Source organism: Chlorocebus sabaeus, chromosome 23 (genome assembly GCF_047675955.1).
Source record: "Chlorocebus sabaeus isolate Y175 chromosome 23, mChlSab1.0.hap1, whole genome shotgun sequence".
NCBI classification, from domain to species: Eukaryota; Metazoa; Chordata; class Mammalia; order Primates; family Cercopithecidae; genus Chlorocebus; species Chlorocebus sabaeus.
This window is the reverse complement of record NC_132926.1, coordinates 79,052,860-79,066,633: the sequence shown is the minus strand read 5'-3', so window position 1 is coordinate 79,066,633 and position 13,774 is coordinate 79,052,860. Positions and strand designations below refer to the sequence as shown.

General features: G+C 35.3%; 1 protein-coding gene across 19 annotated transcripts in view; it reads left to right on the top strand.

The window, feature by feature from the left end:
• The window catches only part of PAM (peptidylglycine alpha-amidating monooxygenase), a 282,912-nt gene that overhangs the window by 214,713 nt on the left and 54,425 nt on the right, over positions 1-13,774 (top strand). For 11 of the 19 annotated variants that reach the window (XM_073010788.1, XM_008014056.3, XM_073010787.1 and 8 more), the window contains one exon: positions 13,240-13,560. The exons of the other annotated variants lie outside the window; for them this stretch is intronic. In XM_073010788.1, coding sequence (XP_072866889.1) covers positions 13,240-13,560 — 321 coding nt within the window. The remainder of the gene's footprint in view (positions 1-13,239; positions 13,561-13,774) is intronic. 19 annotated transcript variants of the gene reach the window in all.

Sequence of the window (13,774 nt, the reverse complement as noted above, 5' to 3'; positions counted from 1 at the left end):
TCAATTTCCAAATAGGCAACCAAATTGTAAAGTTACTGAGATATTTTATGCCTCTCTGTATCTGCCTCAAAACCTATGTATTGCATAATGCATACAATTTTTTTATACAATGCATAATTCATGAGAAAATGGTCAATTATTGCACTTTAGCTCTGAAAGTAAAATTGCACTTTAGCTCTGAAAGTAAAATTCATTCATATAATTTAGTGTTGTTTCATTTTCTGTGTTTGTTTTACTTCATTTAATATTACAATTTTTATATTTAGTAAAAGTGCAAGTATAATCATTAAAAACCATCAGCGAGCTGCTTTTGAAATCTAATAACCATTTAAATTATTGTATATTTTGTATGGTATGTTCATTAAGTAGATTTGAGGTTCAAGAAAAAAAGAAATTAAGAATTAAATCCACATCTTGCCTCTATAAGTCATTCTTCTCTGCCTTCATCAAGGTAGGAGAAATTATTGTCTTATACATCTATAGTTTTGTGTTAAGTTGCCATCTGCAGAGTTAAAAAAGCATCATTCTTTCCCTGTTCTGTTTATTGAAAGTGGTAATGTTTGATGCTTGTATGTCGTATACTGCATGTGCTAGTACTAAAAAATTACTTCCCTGAATCTTGCTTTTTGTCAGTTGTTTGGAAGATAGTGCTTCGGGTTAGGCATTGGAGTTTGTTATCCTATCAAGTTGTTTTTGGCCTAGGATACATGTTTTTAAACATTAGTTTCATGTTAATCCAAACCCACTTCTACTGACAACACAAGCATACAAGAAATAGAAAGGATTTTTCTATTAGCAACATATAGAAGTTTCCTGTTTCTCATTGCTAGCTGCTATTGGAATTCTTCAAAATGTATTACATTAGGTCTAGTTCAAAAATATCACTCTTGTATGAATATTTTTTACAAAATTAAACAATTGAGACTTCAGAAAGGGGAAAATGCACTCTGAAAGAAGCATAAGGTAAACTATGATCCTAAGGTTTGTAAATTACACAGCGGATGTTTCATAATATCTCATTCTAACAAAGTGGCCTTCAAAAAACTGCAGCTTAGCTCAAAGCACTAAATGGCTGAGTAATTTAAAATAGCTAAATTTATCAATCCTGTTTATATATTTGTAAGTAAGCCAGTAATAGCAGCCTCAATATAGTAGTATTCAGAGTGTTTACTGTGACTTCTACTGAAGTTTATTCAGACTTTCAATGAATTATTTTGACATTTCACATGCTATTTGAAATGTATGTCTTTAAAATAATTTTGTCTTAGAATACATTTACAAATAACAACATAAATGAAACAATATGGAATGAGATACCACCATTTATAGATGCATCTTATAAAATGGTATGTTTCTATGGAAACTGCAGTTGGACTATGGTTTCCTTCTGAAGTTAGTCAAGTTGATCAAGGGAAACACTGGCACCTCTGAAAGGTTAGAAACCCAGAGGTTTTGTTAGTGAAGTGGCATTAAATGTTATATTTCATCTGTTCTTTCCAAATAGTAGGATTTAGGAGGTGTTATATACATCTACAAACCAGATTCTTTAAAATAATTTCATACCTTGACATTCATTCACCCTTTTGTGTTTTATAGCATATATATATATATATATATATATATATATATATAAAATATTCAGAGGTGAACATTATCTATATACTCAAATATACAAATATACCCAAACTCTTACTGGTCCCAAAGAATAATTCTGTGGACACATAAGAAATTATTTTCTTGCAGTTTCTATTTTCTTCTGTTTGTGAATAAAAATGCTGCAACTAAAGGTATTTAACTTGAGAAGGAAAAAAGCATTATTCTGATATTATCAATTTTCATATTACAGAAAATAGGCTGTGTTATTCATATGTTGAAATTAGTGGGCCCATTAAAATGTCATCTCTAATGAAGGTAAAGACAGTAGCCTAACCAATGGCTAGCATAGTCTATGTATGATCCTACTGGTCTGTGGGGACCACCAGCCTAGAACTAATGGAGAAATACAGAAATGCACCAAATGCACATTTGTATACATAGTTCATTTGATGCACTAATGAGATCAGTCCATCTCCTTACAACACATAGGGCAAATCTCATTGCTGAAAGAGTATTTCATTCTCCTTAGAGATACTTGTTTGCACAAATATCTATTTGTATGCATTCTTTGGAAAGTCAACTTGACCAAGTAGTTAATAAGGGGGCTTTAATTATTCAAATAAATTATATCATGTGTGTTAATTTTTAAAGTAAGCTCTCAAACTTCACTTTTTACCTTATTTGGTATTCCGGCCACAACAATTAGTGTAGTATTTCTTCAGATTGTACAATTCTTTTAATATATTTTTAGCCCCAATAAGCAAAAGCCCAAATTATTGTGGTTGTGCTAGCCACAAGCTAACAGACACCATCTATGTTGATCCTACAGAAGATGTCAAACCCCCATGGAAGACAGAACAGTATGGAATAGGAAGAAAAGACTTGAACCATCAGTGGATATATACTCAAGGACAAGCTCTATACCCTTTAGTGGGTACAGATAGTTCTGTAGGTGATGTAGATAGTTCCACTTGGTTAATAATATATATAGTGTATATACGTGTGTGTGTGTATATATATATATATAAAATAAACGCTATTTAAATTGTACTATATATGGTATTTTTTATATATATATATTTACTTCCTATCTTAATACATTGGAAAGCAGGCAGAAAGATATGTCAAGATATGTAATAAATGTTATGTTAGAAAGAAGAAATGACCTTTACTAAGATAGGAAAAAAAAGAAGGAGGGGAGAGATAGAAATAATCGTATTCCATAGACTAAAAGAAAGAAATGTAGCTGTGCCACAAATAAACAGGAAGTGGGAGTTATCTCTCACGTGGAGGAAAAAAATTCAAAGAAAGTTTGTGATCTTTAAAGAAAGCCAGTGATCTTTAAAGCACAGGTTTATTTAGTACTGTGTTTCTCCAGGAGAAATATAAATGTTTTCTTTGAAATTAATGTCTCAAAAATTGCTAGATATTGATGTTTTGCCAGAATATTAATCTTGATTAGAAATTAACTAGAAATTAACTCGAAGTCTTGACATCTAAGTTGTGCAAATCCAGTCTATGCTTACCCACAAACACAGTAACCTTTCACAATATCTTCGTCTCCATCTGCTCTCTGTAGAACAAAATCTGGTGTAAAGCAAGTGTACCTCAGATTTTGTCTCAAAAGATGTAATTACAGTGACACCACAAAAGCATCATTATATGACAGTGTTACTTATCATGTTGTCCTGGATCATGCAACAATAGGAAACAACATTTTAATGAGGCTTTAATTGAGTCTGTAGGGATTTCTTTAAAAATAAGGTTTATTTTGACTGATTTTTTAATATTCATTATAAAAGATAAGGAAATTATGTAAAGTATAAGCATACAAATAAAAATCATCCATAGTCCCCAGAAATATGAGTGCATATAGGTATGTGAAATACATATTATGCATATATTTAATATATAAATGCACATTATTTTATTTTTTTGGACAGTCTCATTGATTTCATTTTTATTTATTTTTTATTTTTTTGTGCTCTGCTGACTTTATATATATATATACACACACACCTTAAGTTCTAGGGTACATGTGCACAACGTGCAGGTTTGTTACATAGGTATACATGTGTCATGTTGATTTGCTGCACACATCAACTTGTCATTTACATTAGGTATTTCTCCTAATGCTATCCCTCTCCCCCAGCCCCCCACCCACCGACAGGCTCCAGTGTGTGATGTTCCCTGCCCTGTGTCCAAGTGTTCTCATTGTTCAATTCCCACCTATGAGTGAAAACATGCAGTGTTTGGTTTTCTGTCCTTGTGATTGTTTGCTGAGAATGGTGGTTTTCAATTGCATCCCTGTCCCCACAAAGGACATGAACTCATCCTTTTTTATGGCTGCATAGTATCCCATGGTGTATATGTGCCACATTTTCTTAATCCAGTCTATCACTGATGGACATTTGAGTTGGTTCCAAGTCTTTGCTATTGTGAGCAGTGCCGCAATAAACATTCGTGGGCATGTGTCTTTATAGCAGCATGATTTATAATCCTTTGGGTATATACCCAGTAATGGGATTGATGGATCAAATTGTATTTCTAGTTCTAGATCCTTGAGGAATCGCCATACTGTCTTCCACAATGGATGAACTAATTTACACTCCCCACCAAAAGTGTAAAAGCGTTCCCATTTCTCCACATCCTCTCCAGCAACTATTGTTTCCTTTTTTATTTTTTAAATTTTTTTTTATTATTATACTTTAAGTTCTAGGGTACATGTGCACAACATGCAGGTTTGTTACATATGTATACATGTGCCATGTTGGTGTGCTTTACCCACTAACTCGTCATTTACATTAGGTATATCTCCTAATGCTATCCCTCCCCACTGTCCCCTCCCCACAATAGGCCCTGATGTGTGATGTTCCCCTTCCTGTGTCCAAGCGTTCTCATTGTTCAATTCCCACGTATGAGTGAGAACATGCGGTGTTTGGTTTTCTGTTCTTGCGATAGTTTGCTGAGAATGATGGTTTCCAGCTGCATCCATGTCCCTACAAAGGACACAAACTCATCTTTTTTATGGCTGCATAGTATTCCATGGTGCATATGTGCCACATTTCCTTAATCTAGTCTGTTACTGATGGACATTTGGGTTGATTCCAAGTCTTTGCTATTGTGAATAGTGCTGCAATAAATGCAATGCACATTATTTTAATTATAATGTATACACAATTTCATAGTCCCTTTTTAAAGATATACCTTGAATATTTTCTCCAGTTGTAAAAATTATTGGCAAGAGTGATTTTTAATGGCTGCATAATACATGCATATTCCTGCCTATATCAATTTGAAAATAACCCATTTGCATATAAGTGAATTTATCTGCGAATGAGTTGATTATGTCCGCCTACAGGCAGAAAAACACAAATGGATATTTAAAACAAACTAAAATGTCACCATTCTTCAAAGACATTGTGAGTGAAGAATTACCTATATATGTAATAAGTACAATAAACTATACAATAGACTCAATTAGGCAGTGCTTTTGCATGGAGGAAATGAATCCTAGGAGACTACAGAATGAGGAAGCTCACATTGATGTCTTTCAAAGCAGACACACACACACACACACACACACACACACACACACACACAGATATTCCTCACATATATTAAGGTTGGCACTTTTAGAAAACCCACACATTTTGTAAGTTCTCTTTATTTCTTTTGCATTATAATTTCTTATATATGTTCACTATACCAAAGCTATAAACATTCTGAACTTTCTATAACCATTGTTTAAGCAAGGAATATGGGCTTGAAACTAAGAAGCTTACTAGATGGAAGCCAAAGTCTACAAAATTACATTTAAGAGTTCTGAATTTGAGTGTCTCACTTCTTTAATATTCGAAGTTGAGATGTAGTGTTGAAACTTATGTCTGTTGTATTGTGAAGATTCATTGTCTTAAATTCCAGGCAGAATTGAAAGTCAAAATCTATAATAACAGTATGTCCTTGTTATTATGTATTATGCTCTGGACAACATTTCTTTGGCTGTAGAAACAGCCTTTAACATGTTTTATTCAGTTTGCTCCAAAATCTCTTCATTGTAGTCTTTGTGCCCTCATATAATCAATCTTTCTACTCAAAGGTCAACATGAGCTACTATATTCCCAAGGCAGACAGAATATGACAAAAATATAATTTGTTGAGGGAAAATACTCCATGACCCCAGATAGTTAAAGGTCTTTGGACACCTTCTGTGAAACAGTAATTTCACAGTGGTTTTATGCTAACAAAAATGAATTACCATTGGCACGTTTTATCAAATAAGCAGAATCAAGGGGACAAGGTTGCCAGTTAAAAACACAATAGTCTACTGTCAAAGCCTGCTAAAGTTACAGTTGTAAGCAGTTTATGGGAAGACTTAAACAAAGGCTGGGTATGGTAGCTAAAATTTATATTTCATTGATTTGTTCAAAATAGGGCATTCCTTTGATCCTCCAATAAAACACAAATAATTTTAGTAACATCTTCTTACCTAATTCCAAGCACTCTCTGTGCCACTTTGCTGTTTTAAAGAAGGTACAGTTTTTGTTTGTATTCCTGTTTACTAAAAATTTATTGATTTCTTATGATTTATGAGCACTTCACGAGTCTTTATTTATTGAACTCATCTATCAAACACAATTCTAAATACCCCCCAAGGCTCTGGGAAGCTGACTGAATGCTGTTTTGAATTGGTTTCCTAATAACAGAATAGGCAGATGTGAATGATCATTTATCACACAGTTAGGCTTTCCAATATAGATCTGTGTGCATGGTAGTTATGAAAACTATAATCTTCTATCTTCTACTTTTTTATATTTGTGTCGTTTTCTTACAAAGGAAGAAAAGTTGATTTCTGATTGCTTTTCAAATGAGTCCTATAAGGGAAAGAAATAATACTATAAGGGAAAGAAATAATAAAGTTCACTTCCTTTGTGATCCTTGAGCTGGTCACCATGGTCATGTGTTTTATTTCTCTAAGGCTAGAGAGTAAATGTTGTGGGATAGTAGTAAGTAAACAATCAATAAACCAAATTGACTTTAACCCGAAGGGAAAATCAGTTAAGACTAAGTCATAAAACAAAATATTAAATTCTAAAAAGAGATGTTTTTATTTTTCCGTTCCTTATATCCCTCTCTTTAATCAGTTATGTTGCATGGCTCTAATCGTGTTAACTTGGTTACTTGGCATATTTTGTCAGTGGTTAAACTGCTGCTGAACATCCTATTTGCTCTCCTTATATTATAGAAATCACAGAGCAATAAGCAGTAACAAGAGCTGGGTTTTTTAGGTAATGAAGAACTAGTAATTTGTGTGGGAAACGGGAATTTATGTTCTGGAAAGTTTTGAGAAGTACTTGATCATTTAAAAAAATGATAGCACCTGCCACATTAAGATTTTACAATTTCTAAAAAATTAGATATTTATTTTTTTCTATCCAGTAATCTTAAAGCATTTTTTTTAAAGAAAACCTTCATACGACAATTTTTCAATGTATATTTCATCTATTTTAGTTTTTCTCACCATATTCCTGAAGGTAAACCAAGGAAATTTCCATGCTGGGAGCAGGGAATAGTAAGTGGTCCCTGATAATAGAAAAATGTCCACTGATCCACAAAGTAGTTAGTGCAAGCACACAACTTACGAACTTTAAGTTTCATTGGTGGTGTTATTAGATTCCCATGTACTATGCTGCGTTCCTTTTCTCAACACATTAGCTGCTACTATACTTTTGTTTTCCATATACCAAACTCACTCAATTGAATTACTTAAAAGATCTAGATCATTTGACCAGTACAGAAAAGACAGGGGAACCTGAATCCAGTCTAGTGAGCAGTTTGGAGGGCAACTGTCAGTCAGACCATCTCCTTCAAATCCCAGTTCAATTTCCTACCAGCTGTGCAGGTTAGTATTGTAGCTTTAGTTTCTTCATATAAAACAAGGACAGTAATAACTAATAGAGATTAAATGTATTAAACAGTATAAAGCATACAGCAAAGTGAATGGATCATGCTAAGCTCTCAAGAAATTTTAGCTATTATTATTTTCTATAGTTTATATAGTTCTTAATATGTTAACACTGTCAACAATTGGTAAGCAGCAAACATCTCCATTTTTCTAGGACTGTCCCAGTTTATGCCTAGTATAAATATTAGTAACACCCCTTTCCTTTTAAAAAGTATTCTAGTTTGAGAAACAAATTATATGGTCACCTTAGCAGTGAGTCCCAGAACAGAAATAGAAAATAACACCTAGAATATACCAAAAGGATTATAAATCATTCTACTCTAAAGACACATGCACACGTATGTTTATTGCAGCACTATTCACAATAACAAAGACTTGGAACCAACCCAAACGCCCATCAGTGATAGACTGGATTAAGAGAATGTGGCACATATACACCATGGAATACTATGCAGCCATAAAAAAGGATGAGTTCATGTCCTTTGCAGGGACATGGATGAAGCTGGAAACCATCATTCTCAGCAAACTATCACAAGGACAGAAAACCAAACACTGCATGTTCTCACTCATAAGTGGGAGGTGAACAATGGGAACACATGGGCACAGGGAGGGGAACATCATACACCAGTGCTTATTGGCGGCTAGGGGGCTAGGGGAAGAATAGCATTCGGAGAAATACCTAATGTAGATGACGGGTTGATGGGTGCAGCAAACCACTATGGCACGTGTGTACCTATGTAACAAACCTGCATATTCTGCACATGCATCCCAGAAGTATAATTTTTTAAAAAATGCCACCAATCAAAGTTAGTCCAGTGGAAAAAGAAAGAAAGAGAAAAAGAATATACCACCCAGAAATATGTAGCTGGACAGAGCTGCAGCAAAGGTAACTATGGGGATATAACCCAGGAATGTCCAAGGCGGGTAGGGTGCCATCAATCACACATCAGTTCCGTAGAGGTAGAGCCACTTTTAATAGCATCCTAGACAGATTTTGTCATCCAGAGCAGAGATGGGGGTCCTTTCTGAGGAAGGAGAAGGGTCTTTCACTATGACAATAAAAGGATAAGATTCCCAAATGAGTACTGGTGGTAAGGAGGAAAAAGTTGATGTTGCAAATCAGCCTAGGTTGGACCTTGTGACTCACTGGTTAGAGAAAGAAGAGTACAGTTTTCTGAGTTGATTTACTCAAAAGAGTGTCATCACTAAGAGGGATACTATAAAAAAGTTAAAATATGGTGAGAAGATAAAGAGCTCCATTTTAGACACTTTAAGTTCAAAATGCCTATGAGACAGACATCCAAGTGGGATTTTCCAGAAGACAGTTTTGTAGCATCAGTTTGGTGTTAGGAGAGCTCCAGGCTTGGTAGTCACGTGCCTAGAGGTGGTAGGCTAAGTTTTGTAAGTGACTGAGATCACTTAGTAGGAAGAGGCTTTAACCAGGGGAAAAAATGTGTCAGGGACAGACTTCCCAAAACACCAGCCTTTTTTACATGATGGACGGAAAAAAGAGGAAGCAGAGATGATAGGTGGAGAAGACCTGTAAAGAACAACATTATAAGGAAAGAGGTTCTGAAGGGAACTTTCAGCAGGGCTACAGGCTCCCATTAGATCAAACTAAAGAGTCTATTAGCATTGGCAATTAGGATCCCTTACCTGTTGGAGAAGTCATACAGTGGTGAAATAGGAAGTGAAAAGAAATGCGTCCAATTTAGAGAGGGAAAAGGATGTAAGGAAGAATGAATCAGCAAGTAACCCTGCACCATCCAATATGGTAGACACTAGGTGAAAATATTTATGTTTTGAATATAAATTAATTCAAAGTAAAAAATTAAAAATTAAGTTTCTCAGGTACACTAGCCATTTACAAAGCACTCAGCCCCATATGTCTGTCTGGCAGCTATTAGGTTGGACAGTGCAGACATAGATTACATCCATTATCACAGAAAGTTCTTTTGGACAGTGTTGGAGCTTGTAAATGAAGAAAGAAGATGGAAAAGCCTGAAGGGTATGTTATGTCAGAGGAGGGTCTCTCCCCACCTCCACAACAACTCAAGCCCTAAGTGAGTGTATGTATAGCCTGTGAGTCAGATATGAGGTAAAGAAGTTGTATTTATTAATAGAAAAGAAAAGAGAGAAGACAGGAGAGGCTTTAGGGAGTGCTGGAAGAATGGCATTCAGAACAGTGGAGTAGAGAGACTTCTTTTTCCAAAAATATGCTAAAAGACACGTAGAAAGTACAGATACAGCCTCCTTTGGCAAAGCCAGGAACCAGTTAGCTGTAGTAGCCACAGTGACTTATTAAGAAAATAGAGGGCTAGAAACCTAAAAGGGTTTTTTGTTTGTTTGTTTGTTTTGAGACTGAGTCTCGCTCTGTCTCCCAGGCTAGAGTGCAGTGATGCTATCTCGGCTCACTGGAACCTCCACCTCTGGGGTTCAAGCAGTTCTCGTGCATCTGTCTCCTAAGTAGCTGGGATTGCGGGTGCCCGCCACCAACCTGGCTAATTTTTGTATTTTTAGTAGAGATGGAGTTTTACCATGTAGGCCAGGCTAGTCTCAAACTCCTAACCTCAAGTAATCCGCCCGCCTTGGCCTCCCAAAGTGCTGGGATTACAGGCATGAGCCACCACGCCCGGCCCTAAAAGGGCTTTTTGTTTTCTGTTATGAAAATCCAGATGCTCGACTACGAAAAAGGAGCTGATTTTTAAAATATTAGGTAAACCACAGGTTGAAGCAGATACATGTTGCAATTAGTTTGTTTTTTCAGTTAGTAATTATAATAGCTATAATTTAGTGACACCTACTTTATGATATGCACTGGACTGGGTATTTTAATATTAACTGCCTTCTTTAAATCTACAAAATAATTTCTAAAGGTTGTTGTCACTATATTTATTAGGTTAAGTAGAATTTACTTAAAGGTACAAAGTAGAACTTACTTAGAGGCACAGAAATAGGGTTTGATGTGTATTTGAATTGAGGAGTTGCCATACAGGGGAAGACCAGAGTGCTATAGGTGCACCCAGCAGAGACCCCTGAGTTGAATTGTCAAGGAAGACTTTTTTGATGTGACATTTAAGATCTGAAAGTTGAGGAGCTAGTTTATTAGTGGGGAGGGAGTAGTCCAGGCAGAAGAAACAACATCTTCTTAGACTGGATATTCAAGGAAATGAAAAGCCAATATGAGTGGAACATCAACTGAAAAGAAAAAGGAAATGTCAAGAGATGACACAGGGGTCAGGACCACCAACTTGCTTTACTTATGTTCTACTCTGTTATATTCATTAGATGTATTTTCTAAATAAACATCTTAATGTGACTAAGAAAACTGGTTGATATTTCAGGATTCCATATGATATCCAGTACACTAGAAGAGGAAAAAACTCTTTCCGATTTGCGCATAGGAATGTAAGAGATAGCCATCTAGTGGTCTGTCTCTCTCATGTAAGGAGATGTTTGTAGAGATTCTGCTCTGAAACTTTGTTCTGGCAAGGCCTGTGCAACTGTGTGCAGCCAAGCCTGTTACATTATTTTAACAATTTTTGCTTTCCTAACCCAGTGACAATTTTAAATGATAAATTCACATGAACTGGAATGCCCTACCTTTGATATTTTATCACAGCTTTTAGATTCTCTCTTGCCAACCTGAATGACTGTGCATAGTTCTGAACCTGTCTTCCTCCATCAAGACTACCCGAAACACAGAGGTTGCCGTGAGCCATGATCACACGCCACTGTACTCCAGCCTGAGTGAGAGAGAGAGACCCTGTCTCAATAACAATAATAACTTAAACGTATGGATTCAAGTTTTTATTTAATTTTAATTTTATTTTATTTTTTATTTTTATTTTTGAGACTGGGTCTGTCTCTGTCACTCAGGCTGGAGTACAGTGGTGTGATCATAGCTCACTGCAGCCTTGAACTCCTGAGCTCAAGCAGTCCTCCCACTTTAGCCTCCCAAGTGGTGAGGACTATAATTGAATGCCACAACACCCAGCTAATTTTTTTATTTCTTAAAGAGATGGGGTCTCACTCTGGTGCCCAGGCAGATCTTGAACTCCTGGGCTCAAGCGATCCTCCTGCCTGGGCCTCTCAAAGTGCTGGGATTACAAATGTAAGCCTCCACTCCCAGCCTCAAGTTTTTAAATAATGGCTTATCTTTCCCTGAAATACTCTTGTATTTTATTTCCTAAATAAGACGTTTCATTGTATAAGCATATGAAACTATTTATATTTAATGTGTGGTACATGAGAATTTAGCAGTAATGTACTGTATTAATTTTTCTTCTGTGAGGCAGAAAGCCACTGTGCCCTAATAGATTTGGTTGACTTACAATTTGCTTTGTTCATTTTACTGAGATTGGCCCTATTACTTGGTAATTATTTTCTGACTGAAGATTTCACCTGGGATAAGCTGATTTCACTGGCAAGAATTGAAAACCTACTTTGAAACATTAAACCAAGGCTACTTATAAACATGACAGAATCTCTTAGCATCATTTTGAAAAGACTTCATCTCCCCTTGCACCACCTTCTTAATAATATATTCTTCAGTGAAATACATCATGGCTAAACCAGTTATCATTTTCATTTCCTAACAGTCATGAAAAGAGATTTTATAAATGTTTTCTAATTGTGCTGTAAATGTAATTAAAATGTAAGCAACAGGACTCCATAGTCATAAGTAATTTCTTCATTAGCAGCACTTAGTATAGGATGAGGAAAAGGAAGAATTGGTGGTTGCCCTTGGGTTTAGTGTAGGAGAGCAGATTTGTGTTTTCATTGAGAATATGTTTACCATTCACACAGTTGATATAAATGGATTAGAAGTCATCGTGGGAATGATGAGGATTAAAATACTTCATGAACTTTCTGTAGTCATATTTTGTGTATGTGATAATATTTTATAAATAATTTGCTTTCATGGAATTGGCGTCTCATACCCAAGTTGACTCCTTAATACAGGAAGGCATAAAATACATTTTAGTGATGAATCACCCTAATGATATCAGTTTATTAAAATCTTTTCCTTTGTTTGAAGCTGATTTAAAAGTATTCTTTGCTCAAAAAATTATTTTTCTCACTTGCTCATTTTTTTGTTTAAGAGGAACAACTAGAGTTACTTATAGTAGCACTGCTAACAAAATAATAATAAAATTTAGGTTTCCCAATTGTCAAATGGATACACATTTACTTGTGTTTTACAGGAAATGTATATTTCCTGCTCGAGAAATGTATATTTTATTTCTTATGGCTTACACTTTAATAAGTTTTTTAAGACAACTGCAAAGAGTTTGTTGTGCGGGTAGCTGTTATCTACTATAGCTATTGATGATATTTTAGAAATCTGATGAGCTCTTAATTTCCATATCAATTAAACTATACTGTGCAAACCATTTATTGAAATGTGCCATGCAATTACATAAGCATTATTTTTTCCTACTAATATGTCAATAGATATTATAACATAAAGAAATAGATGTTTTTGAAATAAAGTATTTCACTGGTCTAGGAATTTTTCTTTTTTTTTTTTCCCCTCCTATGCTTAAAAGTCTGAGTGCAAACTTCTCTCTTGTTTATTATGAGAAATGAGTAGATATTTTTTAAAGCACCAAATTTTGTAAATTTTGCAATCTTATCTACCCTCCACGCCCTTATCTCTTCTCTTTTTTCCACAGGTGATTTCTATTCACTACTTTCCAAGCTGCTAGGAGAAAGGGAAGATGTTGTTCATGTGCACAAATATAATCCTACAGAAAAGGCAGAATCAGAGTCAGACCTGGTAGCCGAGATTGCAAATGTAGTCCAAAAAAAGGATCTTGGTCGGTCTGACGCCAGAGAGGGTGCAGAACATGAGAGGGGTAATGCTATTCTTGTCAGAGACAGAATTCACAAATTCCACAGACTAGTATCTACCTTGAGGCCACCAGAGAGCAGAGTTTCCTCATTACAGCAGCCCCTACCTGGTGAAGGCACCTGGGAACCAGAACACACAGGAGGTGCGTGTAGGGTTTCTTTTAAGCAATAAAGTGTGAAATGCTACACTCCACGTTAGCAAAACCTGAAGGGAATAAGAATTAATGGGTGAAAAAATTCATCAATGAAAAGGACTTATTGCCATTAGAAAAAATATTACTCAGATTTGGGCTATCAGATACCACCTTTGAAGATTTTTTTTTTGTTTTGGTTTTGGTCTATTACTGCATAAATTTA